Below are 23,311 nucleotides of genomic sequence, written 5' to 3'. Positions count from 1 at the left end.
ACAGGTAATCTTCTGTCCCTTAATATGTCAACAAAGTTTTGCTGATGTTGGACTGTCATTATACATAAAAGTTCTGAGAAATGAAAGTGCTTGGTGAATTACATACATCATATGGTATTGATAATGGAAGGCAATCCACCAAGCCTGTTATTTTCCATTCTTTCAAAAAGACACTGAATGTGCTTTAATTATAGTGAGTAGGATGAAAATTACACTTTTCAGTTTAAAGATTTGCCTTTGTGTTTATGGTGTCAGGTTTTGAATTATATTTTCAGTGTCAGCACGGTTGATAAACAGTCTGACTTTGGGTTTTGTGATTATTCAAAAGAAATAATAAAGTAACTTTTACCTGCATTATTTTAAGGTCAAAAGTCTATGACCACAAAAATGGAAAATCTAATGACTCTCCACTTAACATTCCTAAGACACTATGTAAAAACTTTCTAAGAGAACAAAAATCTCCTATTTAGTAAAAATCTTTATCCCTATGGAATAATGGTTGTCATATTTGATGTTTACAGAAAAATGTTATGAATTCAGCTAAATGCACCAATAAATTTTCACTGGAATAAAGTCAATCAATTACAACATGATGATTGATAGCCATTGTCATTCCATCATATTTTAGACATGAAACAATTTTGTATGCATACAAGTGCAGAATAATATTTGATAATAAGCTAAAAGAGAATGCTTTTGATATTGAAATGCCATGAGAGTATCTTCTGAATACTTAAAAAGGATCCAAAATATATGATATTTTATATAAGAAAAAGCTTCCAGTTCTGTGCTAGAGGCATCTGTAGTTCATGTCTAAAGATAATGAAATTTTCATGATTTTTATTCTCATAAATTTTATGTCTAAGTATATTTTTTCATTTTATATGAAAATTACCATGTGATGTTCTGTAATATTAATGTCATGTTAAGAATAGTAACAAAATGATGGAAACAGACTAAGAAACTTTTTGAACATATATATGTGTATATATGAGTATGTGTATGTGTGCATGAATATGTGTGTGTATGTGTGTGTGTGTATTTTAGATGGGCATCATATAACTCAGGTAATTTTGAGCCAACTATATAGCCAAGATCATTCTTGATCCTTTGCCTGTAATTCTGAATGACTACTACTGTACCACCCTGTTTGGTTTGAATATTCATTTTAAATAAAAAATTATTTTTATTATAAAATCATATTTATTTTGCATTATTATATTTGAATGCTTTCTGGAACAATGAAAAATATTAACTGAAAATTATAATGTTTTAAAAAGTTAGTGTAAGGCTTCATATTTTTCAAGTACATCTTAAATAAATCAAGTATAGAAACAACAAAACAGATAGTACTAGCTTGCATTTGTTTTTATAAATAAGTAAATACTAAGAATAATTAAAAAGACTTGAAAAATTATCTGAAAGGAGTTTAGTCAGACTCAGAATTCATTGTCCTGACCCCCTGAGAACATAATCAACATTTGGTTTGCAAAGACAAGACTTTGGTCAAAATAAGCATGTGTTGGTGTATGCCTGTAATCCAAGCACTGGGGAGAAAGAGACAGGTGGAATGGTGGGACTTGCTGACTAGGTAGTCTAGCTCAATTTCCAAGATCAAGATTCTCTAAGAGACCCTGTCTCTAAAACTTAGGTGGAAAGTTAAGGAAAATGATTGACATCAACCTTTAACTCTATGTATGTGCATTGTATACATACACATGCACACACTCATATACATGTACAAGCGCATTCACACACACACAAGGCAAGCAACACCAATCATTACAGATTTTCCTAAGAATAACATGAAGTTAGCATTTTCTTTCCAAGTATTAACTTAGTTTTATAATTTTCCAGTATCAAGTATAAAATACATTTTCAAAAGGGAAATTAAAAGAAAGGGTGTGAAGTTTAATATTCTTTTTACCTTCTCCCAAGGTCTGATGATCATTGCCTGGCTAACTGCCTTAACACATTTGGCATCTCATCTGTTTCTCCAGGATCTGAGCTGAAAACCAGGTTTCTTTTGTCTGGGAAGATTTTATGTAGAGATTTTACTAATTCTGTATTTTAGGAGCACCTAAATGCTCAACTTTTGTCAAACAAACTCAGTCACACTTATTTCTCTCATTTGGAAATAATTTCTCAGTTATTTTATCAACTGCTATTATTCCCAGAAATCTCTCCAGTTTATTTTCACCTTCAATTCCCAGAACTATCAAGTGCTCATAAAACACTTTTATGTGTAGGATTCATTGTTATTTTCAACTCTGATGGACACTTAAGCGCACTTTATGTCCTTTCCATTGTCTACATATTTGTGGATGTCTTAAGTTCTTTGACTTATTCATCATGAAGTATAGTTTTTTTCAAAATTTTCTAGATGTATGAAGACATAACTTTCTTTATATTTTCTTTGTTTATATTTCTTTATATTTCTTTTCTTTATATTTTCTTTGTTACTTTTTTCTCTGTCTTCAAGCAGGAATCATGTTAAATACCAATTGAAAATATTCATTTGTTGGATATGTAGCCAACTTTTGTTATAGCTGATACTTTTGAAGGGTGGATAAGAAGGAGACATAAAGACATTTGAATTGGACATATGACTAATCTCATCAAATTGCTTGGTCCTTAGAATAGCTTTTTTTGACATGAGGAGCAAATGGAATGACCCTAGATGGTGGGTCATTTGTGCAGCCTCACAGACTGTAAGCTGAGGATTTGCTAAGTTCTGTTATTCATCTATCTCCAGTCAATTGTTGCAAAGCAAACTGAGTTTTTGTTTTGTTTATTTATTCTTTCAAACTTATCTTTGAAGATGATTCTAGCTAGGAACCTGAGGTTCCAAAAAATAGTAGGTCTTAATTACACCAAAGTCCCAAATGTCAAGGTTGAGGAGCTGGTAGAAATTTTAGAGTTGGGATATAGAACAAGATTTTAGCTCACTGGGTTTATTCTCTAGAGTGGCACAGTTAGACTTTGAACTCTATATATGTTTCTCTGTTTTTTATTGTGGTTAGAGGCAAATAATATCTCTGTCATATGTTCCGGTCATGCTATGCTACCAAGTCATACGCCCAGAATAATGGGTCAATGAATGTATGATTACACCTAAAATATTTTGAGTCAAAATGAACCCTTTATCTTCATCATGTTAAATATTAACTGCATATATTTATAGGCACTTTATACAGTTGTGAATAACTGATTGAGTCTGTATATCAGTCATGACATAGGAACATTTTCTGTAGTGCTAATAGATAGTTCTACCGCACTGTGACACAATTTTCTTTCTACCAGGAGTTCAGGGATTCCTTGGCCCATTTTCCTTCTTCTCCCATGTGACTTACTAAAATTCTTTGGATGATAGTCTTAAAATAGAACTAAAAGAACTGTACTCAATGATTAAGATAGAGTTGTTTTTTTCTGGCTTTAGTTTCCACAGCTACAACTCAGCACGAACCTTAATAGCAAAACTTCCTTGTATTTGTAGTACTGGGAATTAAACCTAGGGCCTTATGTTAGGTGGACAAAAGTTCTTCTACTGACTTGTATTCTTATATTCATTTTGTTACTTTTTGTATTGAAATAAAATCTTAAAATTTTGTTCAGGATAGTCTTAAACTTACTATGTAACCCATACTAATCATGAATTCATTGTGTAACAAAGGATACCTCTGAACTTATGATTCTCCTACCCAAATCCACCTGCCTCAGCTTCACAAATAATTCTAATTATGGACCTGTAAAACTAAGTCTTACTTAACAATCTCAATAATCTGATTTTTATAAGAATGTTGATTCTTGCATTGTTTAAACTTCATTGCTCAATTTTGGCTGAACCTTTATTGTTTCATGTTAGGAAAAGGGTATTGAAGGCTTCTGCTTGTTATAATTTACAGAGGGTCTGTGACTAGAGTTTGTTATCTGAGGAATGATGGGATTATAATTAGTCCTTACACTTTGAACCAAGAGAAGTAGATGAGTTGTAATTTGCCTATGACAGTATGGATTATAGTAGTCAAGAAACAAGACAGCTGGCGTTGGGATACACTATGAACGTGGAGCTTCAGATGAGAGATATTGGTTGTCAATACGGGAGGAAGTAGCTGGACGCAGCTGTGAGTAATTCAAGGGCATGGGGTGCATCCTACCCATCTTTATGCCTCAGAGCCTAGTCCAGACTTTGTATTCAGCTGGCATATAATGCTTACTGAACAGACTGAGACAATGGCTGGGTCGAAAGGACTGGCAGCTTGTGAATCTGGATGCACAAGATTTTTGTGATGTCAAAAACATTACTAAGTAATTAATACAAATGAAAATTGCTACTGTGCTAAGTACCTTATGGATGATTTAGCCATAAATAAAACAATGAATAAATAGAATAATGGAGCTTAGTGAGAACATCATACCTCAAGTTCATATAACTCCCTAAAAACTATCCTTCTGCAGATATGAAATTTTAAGACAGAATAATTACTAAAAGAAAATACGTTAATTAACTTTACCCCTGTCATTTATTAGTGAAAAATAAAAGTTAATGTAGACAGAGACTGCTCATTCATTTTCTGGCTAGCCGAACACAAATAATAACACAGAAATTATAATAGTTACAATACTGTTTTGTGATTACTGAAATGTATAAAACATTTGTTTGTATTTGTTGAGATCATTTGATAGCATTGAGCTTCAAGTCCTTCATATGAGATAGTCTATTGATACATTATTATTAAACCAACCTAACAATCTTGGAAGAAATACAATAAATCAGTGATGTGGGAGATTGATAATCTATATTCTCCTTTCTACTGTTCTCATTTAAATGGAATTGAATGTTCGGGTAATTTGTTAATTAGTTTTCCATATGTGTTCTATTATTAATACATGCATTTGTGGCTAGAAAATTTCCTTCAACTATTAGCTTAGCCATATTTCATAGGTTTTGTGTCATGGTCTTCTTATCTTATAGTTTAAGGTTTTTTGTGAGTTCACTATTGCATCATTTTATTCAAAATCATAGAAGTACATTTGTAAATTTCAAAAGCTTAAACCTATGACTTTCAATTATCATGTTCCTATTTTACCATAATAATAAACCAAAAACACAGTTTAATTAATAGTCCATGGATGTTTAAAATGAAGTAATCTCTAATTTTGTTTTTACTTAAGCTTCTTTAGTGTTGATGAATTATTTATTTCTCTGCACATCTTTAGAGAGCTTTAATAAGAAAAGTGTTGTTCTAATGAGGAGAATGGACATGGTCATGAGCTAAAAAGACATGGGTTGTGAGAAGGATTTTCAAGGGTTGTAAAAAGCCAATTGAAAAGAAGATTTAGAGAGACCGTTACCATAGTAATTAGGGTTATATAGAAGAATAGTGTAGGCATCATACCAAAATGTAAGCTTATTTAAGGGTTCCACAATAACCTGAAATGGAGTATAACAAATGTTTATTTATTTGGGGACCAAATTCACAGTTAGGGTAAAGATCCATGGTCCTCTGTGTGTGTTGGAAGCTGGAAACCAAATCCAGCAGAAAAAGTGGCTGCCCACATTTTTCCTCTGTGCTTATAGTATTTTATCCCATGCCCAAAATGGACTGGTATCTAAAAGTCTTTTGGTTGAAGGAATTCTCACAACAGAATAGAACTGGTAGAAATAAACATTTGCAAAGTCTATTAATTAGATTGGCATACAGGTTGTGGTTCCTATGGCCCAACAACAGCTTTTTTATCGATGGATAGTCCAATAATACAGTAATACAAAAGTTATTCAGTTCTTAAATCTCAAAAAATTGAATTCAATCATAATCATTTCTACCTGCAGAAGCAATGGTATATTCAGTTAAATTTTTTTCCCCTCTGTAATCTGTGATTATCATTAATGAATTAAAAAAAAACTGCTTTGGACCTATAGCAGGGCAGAATTTAGTTAGGTGGGCAAAACTAAGCTGAATCCTGGGAGAAAGGAGGTGGAGTCAGGGATAAGCCATGTAGGGCTGCCAGTGCCAGATGGAACTTTAACTAGCAAGTCACAGCCATGTGGTGATACACAGATTAATAAAAAATGTGATAAATTAATATGTAAGAGTTAGCCAAAAAGAAGCTAGAGCTAATGGGCCAAGCAGTGATTTAATTAATATGGCTTCTGTGTGTTTATTTTGGTTCTGGGCAGCCAGGAAAAACAAGTGGCCTCCTTACTACAATTTTATATATTGATTCTTTGGTATTTGTCAGATTTTTCAAGATCACACACTAGAATAACAATTTTTCAGCAGAAGATACAAAAAATATTTACTTAAGGGCAGTAAACCCTTAGGGCATTTGCAGCTTTGCTAGGGAAGTTACTCGAAGAGACAACAGTAAATGCAATGGGGAAACCCTGTTTTTAGTCTCAGTGCTTAAATCATAGCAGAAAATATACACCAGGGTGAAAAGTGTAGAATAAAAGGGAGTAGTAACTTGGAGAGCGATTTTGAAATTTTTAAAGTAAGACACAAAAGAAGTTTGAGAGAGGAAGGAACACAGTTGAACTTGCTGTAAACTTAGTTAAAAGCTGAAAAGGTAATAATGAAAAGTAATGGTAACCCTCAAGGGTCAAACCAGTACTTTACGTACACAATGTGCTTTAAACTGTTTTTACAAAAGGAGCGATGCTCCAACCATACTGAACTTATCTTTAGACACTAAGAATTTTCCACAAATTGCTTAGATGGCTTCCATCTGGGTCGTCTCATTTAAAGCCCATTTGAGAATAGCTGCTGCCTGCCCTTCAGAGAAATAATTCTTGTAAACCTTGATTATGGTTCAGGGAGAATGTGCCCACACAGAGGGATGGAGACTATAAATGTTTTATTCTGTCCTGTCTTTAATTCTGTTAACCCATAAGTTAGTCACAGAGGCATACACAAGCTAGAAAACCAACACAGCTTGATTGACAACCCTAATATTTCAAGGAGTTCTTTTGCATTTCTGTCCTTCAGTTTATTTGCTATGAAATAGAGATAATAATTGTACCAGTGTCAGAGAATTGGTTGGAAAGTGATTAATAAATGTGAACAAAGTTGACAACACCTTTCTCCATACTTGAAACCTGCAACCATAACTAACTTCTTAGGAATTAGGTATATTATGCAGGATTATATGCACAATATTACCTAGTATAATTGCTTGTTCACAGTAGAGCACTACAGAGCACTTCCTTTCTGTAAAGCATTTTCAACCAACTTCAACTTCTTCACTTCCCTTATAGACTCTGCATATTCATGGTAGAAGTCAGTCCATTGCCTCTCCATGTTCACCACTTACTGAGCGTGAAAGTTAAATTATGGAAGGAGACTGCAAGTTTCTTGACTTAACAGTATCATGTAGTCTTCAGAAGGGGGGTTTGAATTCCAGTAGTCAGCGAAGATGTGAGTAATATACTGTGATTTCTATTTTTACAAAATTAAGTTTATTTAAAACAGCCTTAGAGTAACTATATCACTAATGCAGAAACATAAGCAAGTAATAAAACTGATTATATTATAATTTTTGGCATCTTCTTATTTATTCATTGTTTACCTTAACTTTTATGACATATTATATATTATTTATTGTATTATATAATATATAATGTTATATATATAATATTTTTCACAACACCTTATTTATTAACAGTTTTTTAAATAACAATTTCCTCTAACTCAACTGAACACGCTCTTATGAAGTGATTGAAGCAGGAAGCACTGGGCTTACACAATTCTGTAGCACATATTAGAGCTTTCAGTTTAGTATTTTTATGGGCCTCCTGAGATATGGTGAGATAGCAATGTGCAAATGTCTCTGTGAAAATGCACATGTGCATGTGTTTCTGCATGTCCACTTTTGAGTATGTAAATGCATATACACATGGCAAAAGCTGAAGTATTATCCATATTAACTAACCTAATCATGTTAGTCTTCCTCTGAACTAATATTATATCCCATGTGTATATGTAATAATGAAATTTATATACTCTTTATAAAACTTGATTGGCATTGAACTACACATGTTACCTATATTTGTTGCAGTTAAATAATTCAGTGGGGAAGTTTGCTGGGAATGAAATCAAATTTAGAGAATATTTCAAAAAATTTCTGTTTGAATTAAAATCATAAAACAATTTATTACAATCATTGCTGGATTATATTAATTAAACAGAACACCTGGAAACACATGATCTTTTAAGTTTTAGTAATTACTGTGTCACATCCGCTAAAAAGTGATTCAGTGTCTGACTTGTTTTATGTCGTGTGTTCAGCATTTGTCTTGTGCTATTCCAGCAGAATTCTGCCATCTCAGTCCTAAGGCTCACATCTGGTCTGGTCAATAATGTAATGCTCGTGAGAATATGGTCAGTAGTAGCAGACCCAGTGAGTGCCTGCAGAGGAAGAGTGTTCTTCAAAAGTCCCCTCAGCATCTAGAATAATGTGATCAGCAACACTCAAAGACTTGGGGCTGGAGACTGATGCGGTGAGGCCAGCAGTATGCAGAGTGACTCCGTTTAGTGCCTAGGTTCTGGAACCTTGACCTCTAGATTCTTTACACAACCAGGACTGAATAGTATAAGAGTTGGGAAGAGTGAACTCTCTGTTGAGGATGCTATGTCTTACACTTGAAGGTGAGAAGAAAAATATTATTCCATAAAGGTTCAAGACTGAATCTTATTATTTCTCCTGTACAATCTTTGGGTAGGAAAGGCTTAGAATCAGTGTTTGTGAAATTCTAAAAGCTAGAAACTCTGTCACAATGTGAGATTTTTATGAAGTCTTTAGAGAGAATGAAATTCTTTATGCATAATGGAAACTGAATCTATTTGGAAGCGAATACTAGAATATATTGGTAGCAGGAAGCAATCATATTACTGTCTGAGAGAAAGAGAGATTCGTATTGTGAATTTAACTTACTTTAATACACCAACATTTACTGATAGTTATTTAATACCTTGTATTAACTAACCCTATTTATTCAATGTGGTAAGTTTTGTTATGCGTATGTTAGAGACAAATAAAATGAAGCTTTAAAATTTAAGTGCAATACCCAAAGTCACACAACTTAACAGTGGTACAGTTTACATTCAAATCAGGTTTATTTGACTCCAAAATTCAGGAGTGGATGGATGCCGGAGCTACCACAGTTTGTCTGAGTCAGTAGCATAAAAAGAAACCTATCCACAATGTCACTAGATGACAGCCCAAGGAAGAAGCAGGATTTAGGAAAATACATTGACATAAAGTTATGTATTAGTGCTTCAGAGGGCAGGAAAGAGGGTCTGATTAATTATGACTACAAGAGATGAGAAATATTTCACAGTGGAAATATTTTGTACATTTTTATGATGTCAACATTGGGGTGCAACTTATTAACTTATCTCAAAACAGTGATATCCAGAGAGGCACTCTTTGTCTTGACTAAATTCTCTTAAGGTAAGGATATGCAGTAAACTTCCATAAATGTGGTTTAATAGACAGAAAATGTTGCTTCTGGGAGAGGAGTCATATTTCTAAAAGCTGTTACTAAATTGCCAGAAGCATGCTGCTGCCTTTGGGGAATGCTGATGTATTTGACTGCTTTTGACTGTCCTGCCTACTTAGTCCAAAAACATACAATCTGAATATAGGAATGAAAAATGTAAACTACTCTTTACTTTTGCTGCAAATTTATTAGTTTTTAAGTTTAAGAAGGCTTTTACTCTGTAATCTGGTAAACGTGTCATGGTGAATTTCTAAATAGACAAATATCAATGGGAAAACTATACAGAATTCAAATTTAAAACTGAATTCCCGGGATGTAAAGAAGGACAGAGGGTCATAGCTAATGGAAGAATAAAAAAGTCTTTGATGTACCTCACTAGTCTATGTTGGAATTTTCTTTACCATTTTCTGAAGGTTATCTCTAATTCTAATTGTCTGTTTCTGTCCTGTTCTTCTGAGAAACTGGAGCCACAGTTGCCCTTTCCGTGAGCATCAGATGCCTTTGGTGTAATTAGGTAAGCTTCGGCGCTGACACTGGTGGTCTGCAGCTTAATTACAGACACGCAGAGGGCAGAAGAGGGCATGCGATTCAGAGCTGGCATTTGGATATTAATCAATGTTAATGAAAGTGGAGCTTCTAAAGCTCCCACCTTTACACAAGATAGGTCCTCGGTTGTTTTTGTTTAAACTCTTCAGAAACAATGCAGACTATATCTATTCCTCTTAGTTTTATATGAAAATAAGAGATTACATAAAAATATCAAAAAATTAAGACTAGTTTGCCCCCCATAAGCACACTCTCTGAGACCACTTTAGCCCCCCGTTCAGTACAATTTATTGAAGAGAAGTTAACTCCAGCGGGAGAGCAGCAGATGAAGAGCAAAGAAATTGAGCTGGCAGGTTAAAGGGAGAGATTTGCTGCATTTCAGGACAGTTTGTGTTCTTGCTAAATTAATGACTAGCAATAGGAAATGTCTATACTTAGTTCCAATGTTCCCTCTCAATCTTCCCCTGTCAACTCCTCTTTCTCCTTCTATCTTTATTTTGGTAGAGAGAAGCTATTGCTTCTAGAAGAGACTCATCTTTCTACAAGCTGTTACTGAGAACCAGAAACAGGCTGATGCGTTCCCTCCAAACTCCCCCAATTTTCTTTCCTCTCTCCCTTCTTCCTTCTTAAAGATAAACATAAAATTTATAAGGATAATAATTTTTTCTTTGTTTGTTTTTAGAGATAGTGTTATTTTCTTTCTTTCTTTCTTTTGTTTTGATTTTTTGAGATAAGGTTTCTCTGTGTAGCTTTGGAGACTGCCCTGGCACCAGCTCTTGTAGACCAGGCTGGCCTCAAACTCACGGAAATCTGCCTGCTTCTGTCTCTCAAGTGCTGGGATTAAAGGCATGCGCCACCACCGCCTGAAGGATAGTAATTTTTAAACATAATTTCAGAGTCAAAAGTTCAAAATCATGTTTTTTTCCTTCAGCAGCATAGACTTCCTTGATTTTAGAGAAAGCATTATTATATGTGTATGACATGAACATTTGTGTATATAGAGAGGAGGTTGAACAAATATACCTGCTAATACAAATTAAGAATTCCTATCTCCTAAAATAAAGAGAAGTCCGCTGCTGCAAGGAAAAGTGGGCAAAGTTGACCTATCATGAGCTACTTGGGAATTATTCAAGACAATGGGAGACTTGTTAGTAGCTAATGATTCCTCTTCTCATTTATTTGGTCTTGGCTCCACAATCTCTCATGCTGTCAGAGCACCCTCAGGGAGTATCATGGAGAGACCAGCTTATTCTATGTCACTTATTCTCCACTCACAAAGTCAAGTGCTACAAGTCACCATTGACATATTTGTCTCTAAAGGGGCGTCTGGCAACATAAAAAGAAATGAATGGAGCAAAACTTAGCTAAGTGTAATGCGTAGAGGCTGACAGGCAATCGAAGTTTTATGTAAGTTTAATATAGATTAGTTTGTTTTTAGGCCATGATTTTTTTCAGCTCTAGTACATGTGCTGCTTATTAATGAAGCCAATCTATTAAAGTTGGAGCAATAAAACTTTTCTCTTTTTCCTTCTGAATGAAAGCTCACTGAATTTAATTCACATTGATCTGCAGCTCATAGCTTAAATGTAAAAATATTATGAGAAAATTCTGATATGAATTTGCATTCCTGACTCTTACCTGTGGTTTACCCTGATATAATAGTTAATCTTCATTCGAGCTTTGCCGGTTTTAGAATTTCCATGGAAACAGTCTCTGATTGTACCCATGACAGTGTTTCTAGAAAAGGATAATTTAAGAGAGAAGACCTGTCTTGGATGTGAAGAGAATGATCTGATGTGCATGGGTCCTGGGCTGAATAAAAATGAGAAAGCCAGTGGAGAGGAGACTTCCTGCTCTGCATCCTGTGTAAAATCCCACTGTGACCAGCTGCCGTGTGCTTCAGCTGTCACAAGGGGAATGCATTTCCCTGAACTGTAAGTCAGAAGAGCCTCTCTGCTCCTAGGCTTCTTCTTGTTTACAGGCAATAAGATATAATTTCTATTGAATAGATTCTAAAATTTGATGTATAGTAATTACCTTAGTATAGTTTTGTTTTATCAAACAGTAACAAACCAGCTATGCAGAGAATACCGTGGTATGGAGACTGCATGCAAGAAAACTGACTGATACACTTGATAAATAGCATTCATATTACTAGACTCTGCAAACTACACAATGTCAGCCAACTGTGAAAAAGAAACAATGCTGAGTCAGGATCATAACCACAGATGCAAGGTAACCAGACTTGTACATGCATTACAGATTCACAAAAAAGTACTGAAATTCATTGCTTCTATTTTTATTTCTCCCTTGTTTCAGTAATTTTGTTCAATGCTGATTTCACTAGAATTTAGTTCCAGTGAGGAAAACTTTTGAGGATTCATATCCCTTGCTTATGTGAACTGCTACCACAGAATAATTCATTTCTGTCAAGTGTCTCTAACAAGCTCATATCTGTAACTGTTACCTATCATCTGTTTGTTGTCTGCCCATCTTTGTATCTGACTACTTATTTTATCTCTTCATGAGTATCTAGATAATTATTACCACTCTTGTGTATGCTATAATGATAAAATAAGACTACACCAAATGGTAAGGTATATTAGTCTAAGAAAAACACAGTATAATAGTCAACACATAGTTAATGAAATAGAATTAAATTGAAAATATATCCATATATTTGTATGTATATAGTACAAAGTAATAACCAACCAAATAATCAAGGAATAGCATGATATTGAAGCCATATACATAGACTAATTGGTATTAGAGGTATAAAGCATGGGAAAATTTAAACACTTAATAGTTGATTTTAGAATGCAAAATTAACATTGTCCTTCAAAGAATGTCTGGCAGTGTTTAAAGAGATACTGCAATCTACCCTGGTTATATTTATTGATGTGAAATAGTTTTACATCAAAAGCAAACTGAAGCTACATTTTTCAGTCTAAATAGTAACTCTTCTATTGAAGAAAAGCTTCAGTTATATGGTCATGAAAACAATTGTGTGCTATTCTGGAATTTATAATCAAATAAACAAACAAAGCAGAGTGTTTATAAACTGCCTTCCAATGCTTTCTATTAACCTGTCACATTATTTTACTTAAATATTTAATGTTAATTATTTGATTCAAACGTTTCAATTTCTGCTTGAGTATAGTCCTATCTGTATATACATATTTATAACCTTAAAAGCATGTTTTCTGGCCTTAGCATCAAAGGCAGCATCAATAAAGCCAGACCATGAACTATTTTAGGGGTTCGTGGAGAGCAGACACAGGAGAAGCTCATTCACTCATTTTCCTTTCTGGACATTTGTTTAAATACCACATTCTTATAATGTATCCCTGGCTTATCCAGAACTCACTCTGAAGAACAAGCTAGCCTCAAACTTGCAAAAATCCTTCTTCCTCTACTGCCTAAGTGCTGGGATTACAGTTGTGCACCGCCACCTGGCAGCCATTGCCTTCTATAAATGACTAAAATCCTTCCAACTTCTTTTCTGAAAAGAAAATCATTTCTTAGTGATTTAATTTCATTTGTCTTTCTGAAACTCTGGCAAAAAATAAGGCTATTCATATTCTTCCATTCATATTATTTCTCTTCGCTTGTAATGTAATTTTTGTGTTGCAGAACAATTAGTGCTGTTAATAAGTACAAAGGCTAAAGAAAATAATACAAAAATACCAAATTATGGCTTTAATAGTTGTGTATTCACTAGGTATTTTATTCGGTACCTACCTCTTTCAAGTCTAATGTGTGTTTTTAGCTGTGCATTTTAGTTTGATCCTTATGTTTCTTCCTCTAGAGAGAATATTCTATATGAAGGATAATGGTAATCATTTAAAACAAAAGAGAAAGAACAGAAAGGGTAATGGCACGGTTTCCGTGGCTGTCCATCAGTTGTTTGATGCCTTTCTAGTCTCCTCAGCCAACAAACCATTCCCGTGTTGATTAACTGGTCACTGGGAAAATCACAGAGGCATCCTGTTTACATTCCACCTCTTTCATGATGCCCCTCTTCGATGGGTCTCCCTTGTAAGACATTGACTAGATCTGAAAACTTCTGTAAGTTTGTGAAGCATTTTAGTACCAGGCCTGAAACCAACTCCTGATCAGATGCTTAATTGTAGGAAGAATAAAAGATGTTGAAAAAGAAGTCCTTTGCAAAACAGCACAACACAGACCTCATCACTCAACTTTCAGCTTTTCACAATGTGCTTTCTACAATGTTTCCATCAACGTCTGGCAAATTTGGTCCTTATCCATCACAGTAATTTTAGGAATCATTTTATAGCATGCATTATAAAATGATAGCTTGAAAAAGTAATGGTGAATCTCAAGAGTTCCTACTCTGACCTGAGACAGTTGCTGAATGGAAACAAAATTAAAAAAAAAAAGCAATCAATGAAAACACACAGAATTTGTATGACTCTTCCACCGAAGGACGTGGATAGCAGTCAGTGTGGTTTTGTCACTGTAAAGCTACTTGCCTTGCAAGCTGTAGATTTCTCCAACGCTGTTCTGACGCGTAATGTGATGCCAGTATGCACTACGAGGAAGAGAGATGGATTTCGATAATGTCATTGGTTCAGTCAAGCTTGTCTGAAGCTAAAAGAGAAAGAAAATGTATCTTAGGCTTTTTTGGAGATATCAAGCTCAAATCAAGCCTTTAAAATGCCAAGGATTTAATGTGAGTGACAGAGAGAAGAATATGGGAAAGATATCCATAAAATTCCCCATTCAATGATAACTGTGTCAAAAGTGAAATTGCCACTGAAAGATTTCCCATGCTCCAGTGGGTGGCCCACAGACGTGCATATATAGACAGTAGTAAGATGGGTGGGGGAAAAAGACAGGGAGAGAGAGAGAGAGAGAGAGAGAGAGAGAGAGAGAGAGAGAGAGAATATTGGAAACAGGCATGTTGGGTGAATATGGGGGAAATTTACAGGAGGTAAATGAGGTAGATATGATCATATTTCTTTTACAATGTATGCAATTATTAAAAATAAGGAGACATCTAGAAAAGTACGGAGAACAAAATGGGGAAGAAAGGAAATAGCTCAATGGGTAAAAGAGATTGCTTCACAGTAATGAAGCCTAGCACCTGCATAAAAAGCTGGGTGAGCAAGGCCAGCTGGCCTGGGTCTGAAAAAGCATGGGATAAAACCGGACTCGCTGAACATAGCGGACAATGAGGACTACTGAGAACTCAAGAACAATGGCAATGGGTTTTTGATACTACTGCACATACTGGCTTTGAGGGAGCCTAGGCAGTTTGGATGCTCACCTTACTAGACCTGGATGGAGGTGGGGGTTCCTTGGACTTCCCACAGGGCAGGGAACCCTGATTGCTCTCCGGGCTGATGAGGGAGGGGGACTTGATCAGGGGAGGGGGAGGGAAATGGGAGGTGGTGGCGGGGAGGAGGCAGAAATCTTTAATAAATAAATAAATAAATTTATTTATTAATTAAAAAAAGCTGGGTGAGTAGGTACATTCCAGTAACCCCAGTGCTGCAGGGTGTGAACTGTCTATTCACACGGGAGTGTACCCCAGTTTCAGTAAGAGGCTGTCTCAAAGGGATAAGTGGTAGTGTGATAAACCAGGATATCTGTTGGTCCCTTGGCTTCCGTACACAGGTGCTCAGCCCATCACACATGTGCATACACCACATGCATGCCACATACTACTATAAATATTAAAACACACCAAAAAGGGAATATATATATATATATATATATATGTGTGTGTGTGTGTGTATGTATTCTTAACTTGTTAAGACTGCAATCTGACTCATTAAGAGGGGCACTAAGAATCTCAATGGCTTCTTGCCAATGAAGAAAGAACAATGGATAAAACTCAGGGGAGAATCAGTCACAGGTCATGTTATGAACTGGTTTGCATTTTAGTGGTTGAGAAATATTTACACAGTCCACAGTGTTTCTCAATGTATGGAATGGTGAAATAATTCAAGAAATGAAGGAGCAGGCTGCCAGAGTGACATGTCCTAGAAAAGGTGCCAAACAGAAGAGAGCCATTTTCAGACATTTCTTCACACCTCCTCCCACCATTGTGCAGGGCTGCTTTTCTTTAATGTGTCATTTTCTTATACATACTGAATGAATGCTCTCACTGAGAATCTCTGTAATAAGAGAGCTAAATGTGTTTGTATTTTGAATGTACTGTTTTGAGGTTAGCTGATTACATCATTCCCTGGGGCGTAAGATTAACACACACACACACACACACACACACACACACGAATGGATTCACAGCTTTAAGAAAGAAATTTATGCTTATTAATTTATTCCTATTGTTTTAAAAATACAGAAATGGTTTTATTTGGTCTTTGTTACTTTAACACAAGCTGAGCAATACACAAACAGACCCCTTAGCTTCTGCCATCCAAAAGCTAAGAAGGCCATCAGATAATTTCTGAGACTTATAACAGAGATGTCTCTGCTTCCTTGTAACCTTTCCACCTGGCTTTACAACTACTGTATTTGGAAAGTGCCTCAATTTATGCTGTTCTTTGTTTTCTTGCTATAAAATCTTCATGAAATGTTATCAAATTGGAACATGTAATTTGGAGTAATCTGAATTTGCTATCTTGTACAAGATCAACATATTCAGTGTATTTGAAAGCCTCCCTGCAGAGCAACTTCACAGCTGGTTCTTCTGTATCCACAATGATTTTACATTCTCTTCTCTATTTACACAATATGTATGCTCCCCACACCCATATTCCATATCCTTTGGTATGTGTAGGAATGTGAAGGAAATAGATTTTGTTTTCTGTGCTGAGATTAAGTAGAGCTTTTTATACCCGCAGCATCCTTGTTATTAGTGCCCCAGCCCTGACAACTGGAAACAACTGTGTTTAGAGATACCCATGTTTAGACACCATCAAATATGCCCACATGGGTAAACTTAGTCTCCCTCTACTTTAGAGAAGTAGAGGTAGGTTTCATTTTACGATGGTGTTATTGATAGAGGAAGTCAACTTCTTCTATGAAACACGGAGTTGATTAAACACATAAATCTTATTTAATTCATGTCAGCAATGTACATTAAAAACATCAACTAAACTGAATAAATACAAATCATAGCCATGTTTATTATATAGTCTACTATTTTCTTAATATAATATAATGTATTATTTTTCATAAAATAGATATTTCTAAAATTTAATAAAAGTCCATTTCCTTCTTAGTTAAATTTAATTTTGGTAAATATTACTTTACACCAAATAATCAGTCTTGGGCATCCTAGAAGCACAATAAGCATATGGTAACTGTTTAAAATGAATTCCAGGAAACCAGCAGAAAATTCCCCCCTTAACATCTGAGGTTTCACACCTCTTGTTGGATAATTTTCCCTTTCCATGCTGTCAATGCCTTTAGCTATATTCAATTTCATCATCCCTTTGCCTTAACTTTAGTTACTTTGTATTTACTTGTAGAAAGAGACACAGCTGTACTGAAAACTTGGTTATGGCTTTTTCTCTACCTGTTTACCTATGTTCCTGCACATTTGAATTGTTTTCATGGCCATCAGAGGGAACTCACCCATTCATACCTGTATAAAGTACTGTTAGGGAGTGAACTGTGTCCTCACCAAATACACAGTTGGGGTTTCTACTTCTCTCATAATACACTGTGATCAAGAGCAACTTGAGGATGAAAGGGTTTATTTCATTTTTACTCTCTTCATTCCTGAGGTAAGTTGGGGTAGGAACTCAAGGCAGGAACCAGAAGGCAGAAACTGAAGCAGCAGCATTGGAGCAGCACTGCCTACTGAATTGAGGTCTATGGCTTTCTCAGCCTGCTTTTGTATACACCTTATGGCCACCTGCCTAGGGGTATAGTCACCCTCAGTGGCTTAGACTCTCTCAGATCCATCATTTATCAAGAAAATATCATCCAAACTTCCTGTAGACAATATGATGAAGATATTTCTCAGTTGAGGTGGGGTTTTTGTTGGTTGCTAGCTTGTGTCAAGTTGGAAATAAAACAAAACAGAACTCCATTTCTGTCTTATTTATTGTGTGTTAATAAGTGAAAAGGGATTAATGCATGTATTTTAGAATTTATTGTGTTCTAATACATTTATTGGAACAGGATTTTCTAGTTTCTCTTTTTGGAGAATCTGCTATATTGCTTTTTTTTTTTTGTATTTTATCTAGTGAGAAATTGTTTAAGAAACCACAACAAATCCTGGGCCTTTGTGCCAGAACTACCTGAGTACTTAACTACTAACTCCCTTGCAGGCAACATTCACCTGATTCTTGTTTTGCATAGGCGGGGTTAGGACTCTGAAAAGTTGTTATAGCACAAATGCAAAATCAGTTCATCAGGGGAGCAGTTAGCTCAACCCTATAAATATTTGCCAGGGCTTTTGGTCACCTCCTTTTTCTGAACATTTACTTCATTGGGAGGCTGAGCAATGAACCAGAGAATGCTTATTTGGTGTCTGAGAAGAGTGCAGGTCACAGCTCAACCAAGTGTGAAGAATAGTTGAGATGTCTGTGTTCTACCTGAGAGCACAGACCACAAAGGCAAAGTCAGAGAGCATGACTGAGTCTCAAAATGCTTCATACACAATGAAATTGATACCTATATGAGCAAGCTGCCTTAGATCTTATTCGGACAATCAATTAACAAGGTATTTATTTGTATATATTGGGGATCTATATATAAGTAATAGAAAAATAGATCCTAGTACTATTTACAAAAATAGAGCAAGCAAAAAAATGACATTGGAGGTAATGATACATTATCTGTTCTAGGCCAAGGTGATCTATAGAAGTACAAAACCTAAGAAAAAAATGAATAGAAGGAATATTTGATCAATGTGAGCAGGTGCGTAGGGGTAGGACAGAGATGAACAGAGCTAAGCAGACTGTATATGCATAAGTGTGCCTGCATGTATGTGTATCTGTGTATTCACATGAATGAGTCAAACTAGAAAAGGAGAGTTAGTATCTTACTTTTGTTCCTGTTGATATGATGAAATACTCTGACAAAAGCAACCTAGGAGAGACAAGGTTGGCTTACAGTTCACAAAGGTGAGAAAGTCAAGATAGCCTGAGCGCAGCTCCCACATCACAATCATAATCAAGAGACGAGAGCAGTGAATGCTTTTGCTCTTAGCCTGCTTTCTTTATTTATGCAGTCCAGGGTCCCAGGCAGGGAAAGGTGCCACCAAGAGTGGGTGGGACTTCTGCTTTGAATATTAAATCAAGAAATTCTCCCATAGACTTACCTCTCAGGTTATTTTATATCTGTCTAGTTAACAATTAACACTAATCATCACACTTATTAAATGAGTTAAATGCTTCATAGTACATAAGCCAACATGTTCGTTGATACACCCAAGACTAGAGAGGATAGATGAAAACATGTGCTATATAAAAATTAAAAACCCATTGCAAAGATTCCAATACCAAAAAACACACTAATACAATATATAAAATGCATGTAAGTTATTAAAAAGTTGTTCTTTGCAATGAAGAAGTATATACAGGGCACTCCCACTTGAGAATACTGCATTTTATTTGTTCTTAGAAACAAGTTCATGAAACATTAAAGTTGTATGTGAACAGAGACCCCAGGGACAGCAAGCCAACCATGCTTGGCACTGTTTGTAGTCATTAAAACAATCCTCTGAAGTTTGATGGTTTATGGGCAATTGGTTTCTCACAGACTTGGCTTAATTTTCAGTAAGGGACACCTCACACTTAATCTTCCATTTTATTCAAGATAAATGGGAAGGAATTAGTAGACATTTTGCTGAGCTTGTTCCAAGGTAACAAATAAAATGTGATTTACACAGTCATTTAATGGAAGTTGTTCAATGTCATTCATTTGATCTTCATAGAACATTATTTTAATTTAGGTTGATACAGTGAGTGTTACTACTGTATGTTCTAATTATGTACTAACAAATTACATTTAGGTAATTAGAAGAAAACGTAAAACAAACCCTAGCATTAGACTAACAGCATCAAAACAAGTAGTTTTAATAATATTCATTTATTTTTATAATCAATGATACTTTTAAAAATATATGTACATTCAAGCCAGGCTTGGTGCTGTATTCTTCTACTCCTATATACAAGAGACTGAGGAGAGAGGGTTCTGAGACTAAGGCCAGCCCAGGAAAATTAATGAGACCCTGTCTCAAAATGAAAAGAAGGGGAAAAAAAGCCTTGAGATAAAGGTTGGTAGTGGAGGCCTTATGTCTGTCTCCAACAGTCCAGAGATGAAAAAATATCTGTGTATCCTTAGAATATTTCACATCTGTAAATTAGAGGGCATATGCCTTTACAGACGTACTCTTAACACAAGGATGCTGATGAACACTTGCTAAATATTAAAGCTCATGGTTGTTTTACTTCACAATTTTGTTCCTCTAAAGCTTTAAGTAAATAATGCTTTATGTAAGTAATATTCAGTATCAGTACATTTTCCAGAAAACCCTGCTTGTATACTAACTTTCTAAAGTAGATGTTATTGCCAGGCTCCACATAGCCTTTTATAGGAAGACGTAGATAAAGAACCTGCTTCACATCACATGGCTCCATGAGTCTTAGTAGTGTAAACCACTTCCACACACCTTGTTTTCTTTCACCTACCACCACAGGATGTGAGCGCAGTGATTACCATCATCAAAAGCAACACCGATTGTCCTGTCACAGTTTTTTCCTTTGTCAGACAGGAACCTGCTATGAAGCCCTTCAATCTGTGAAATTCCTGTTTCAGCCTGCCAAGTGCCAGGCTTACATGTGTACACGGATACATCCATTCTCGCCCTTCAAATTGTTATCTTCACTTTTACAACTTATTTGGCTTTGGTTATTTGTTTTGAAATAAGATAACTTTGAACTTGCAATGTTATAATTGTATGCTGAGTTGTTTCAGTCTTTGAAATCTTTTTTTTTTCATTTAAGAAAATTAGCTGATAATGGTTTATGCATATGATTCCTAGAGTTTGCAAAGCTTCTGCGACTATAGCCAGACAAGTATGTTAAAGATGTTCTGTGTACCACCTCAGTAAGATGCTTCCAAGTTCTTCATATTTTTGCTGTAGAAAACCTTATCTTTCTCATGCTGTTAGAACTCCCTGAAAATGTACCTAAGAAGAATGTTTCAAAGGAGTCCTGCAGTGGAAGTTAAACTGCTAAGAATATAACCCATCTGGGAGGCCTTTTAGTTCCTCCAAAAGTTATAAATGACTACATGCTCGCCACTTACAAAAACTATCACTATATTTTATATGCTCTAAAATTTCATCCATTTTAAGGCAAACCATCATTATATCAAGCACTGCAAATGATTGGTTCTGCCAGTCAAGCTGTGGCCTATTTGAGTGAGAGCTTCAAAAATGAAAGAAAAAGAAACAAAACCAAGTCTGTCATCTTGGAATTGATGCAATATGGTAGTGTTTTCCAGATCATGCAACTGCCTATGAGAACAACATGCTATCTACTTATTGATAGAGCACTCCATGGAACACCATTTCTTAGAGGGGTGGTGAGGAATGATTAGTGCATGCTATAGTAAAGTTTAACTGGAGAAGGGTGAGTTCCTTTGGTTTCTATCATTATTTAAATTACTTTACTGCAGAGCTTCTCTTTCTATCCTGTCTTCCCTGTGACAATAAAAATAAGAATTTCACGATACTTAAGGTCGTGCTCAACTTCCTTAGCAATCAGGGAAATGCAAATCAAAACAACTTTGAGATACCATCTTACACCTGTCAGAATGGCTAAAGTCAAAAACACCAAGGATAGCCTTTGCTGGAGAGGCTGTGGAGGAAGGGGTACCCTCATCCATTGCTGGTGGGAATGCAATCTTGTGCAACCACTGTGGAAGTCAGTGTTTCGGTTTCTCAGGAAATTCGGGATCAACCTACCCCTGGACCCAGCAATACCACTCTTGGGAATTTACCCAAGAGATGTTCTATCACATGTCAAAAGCATTTGTTCAACTATGTTCATAGCAGTATTATTTGTAATAGCCAGAACCTGGAAACAACCTAGATGCCCTTCAATGGAAGAATGGATGAAGAAAGTATGGAATATATACACACTAGAGTACTACGCTGCGGTAAAAAACAATGACTTCTCGAATTTTGCATGCAAATGGATGGAAATAGAAAACACTATCCTGAGTGAGGTATCCCAGACCCAAAAAGAAGAACATGGGATGTACTCACTCATAATTGGTTTCTAGCCATAAATAGGGGTCACAGAATCTACAATTGGCGAACCTAAAGAAGCTAAGTAAGAAGGTGAACACAAGGAAAAACATATCGTTATCCTCTTGGATAAGGGAAGTAGACAAAATTGCCGGGGAGAAAAGTGGGATCTTGGGGGTGGGGTGGGAAGGGGGTAAGGGGAGATGGGGAGAGAAAAGGTAGAAGGGAAGGAGGGGGGACTTGGGGAAATAGGAGGATCGGGATAAAGGAAGGTTGGATAGGGGAGCACGGAACCACAATTCTTAGTTAAGGGACCCACTTTAGGGTGGGCAGGAGAATTGACCCTAGAGGGGCTCCCAGGTGCCCAAGCTGAGGTCCCCAGTTAGTTCCTTGGGCAGCTGAGGATAGGGAACCTGAAATGACCCCATCCTAGCGCAATACTGACGAATATCTTGCATATCATCCTAGAACTTTCATCTGGCGAGGGATGGAGACAGAGACCGAGACCCACACTGGAGCACTGGACTGAGCTCCCAAGGTCCCAATGAGGAGCAGAAGGAGGGAGAACATGAGCAAAGAAGTCGGGACCGCGAGGGGTGCACCCACCCACTGAGACAGTGGAGCTGATCTACTGGGAGCTCACCAAGGCCAGCTGGGCTATTACCAAAAAAAGCATGGGATAAAACTGAACTCTCTGATCATGACGAACAATGAGGGCTGATGAGATGCCAAGGACAATGGCACGCAGTTTTGATCCTACGCAATCTGCTGGCTTGGTGGGAGCCTAGCCAGTTTGGATGTTCACCTTCCTAGATATGGACGGAGGGGGGAGGACCTAGGACTTACCACAGGGCAGGGAACCCTGACTGCTCTTTGGACTGGAGAGGGAGGGGGAGAGGAGTGGGGAGAAGGGGAGAGGGGTGGGAGGAGGGGGAGAAGAGTGGGAGGAGGGGGAGGGAAAGGGGAGGCTGGGAGGAGGTGGAAATTTGTTTTTTTTTCCTTTATTCTTTTATCAATAAAAAAAAATAATCAAAAAAAATAAGAATTTCAGGAAAAATCGT

At 36.2% G+C, this 23,311-nt stretch overlaps 1 protein-coding gene across 1 annotated transcript in view; it reads right to left on the bottom strand.

Annotated features, from left to right (window-relative positions):
• The window catches only part of Dok6 (docking protein 6), a 306,256-nt gene that overhangs the window by 46,979 nt on the left and 235,966 nt on the right, over positions 1–23,311 (bottom strand). Inside the window, exon 7 of the mRNA XM_075968101.1 lies at positions 14,542–14,659. Coding sequence (XP_075824216.1) covers positions 14,542–14,659 — 118 coding nt within the window. The remainder of the gene's footprint in view (positions 1–14,541; positions 14,660–23,311) is intronic.

The sequence above is a fragment of the Microtus pennsylvanicus genome, chromosome 4 (genome assembly GCF_037038515.1).
Source record: "Microtus pennsylvanicus isolate mMicPen1 chromosome 4, mMicPen1.hap1, whole genome shotgun sequence".
NCBI lineage: Eukaryota > Metazoa > Chordata > Mammalia > Rodentia > Cricetidae > Microtus > Microtus pennsylvanicus.
The sequence above is the reverse complement of the archived record's forward strand: the minus strand, read 5'-3'. Positions and strand labels throughout refer to the sequence as shown.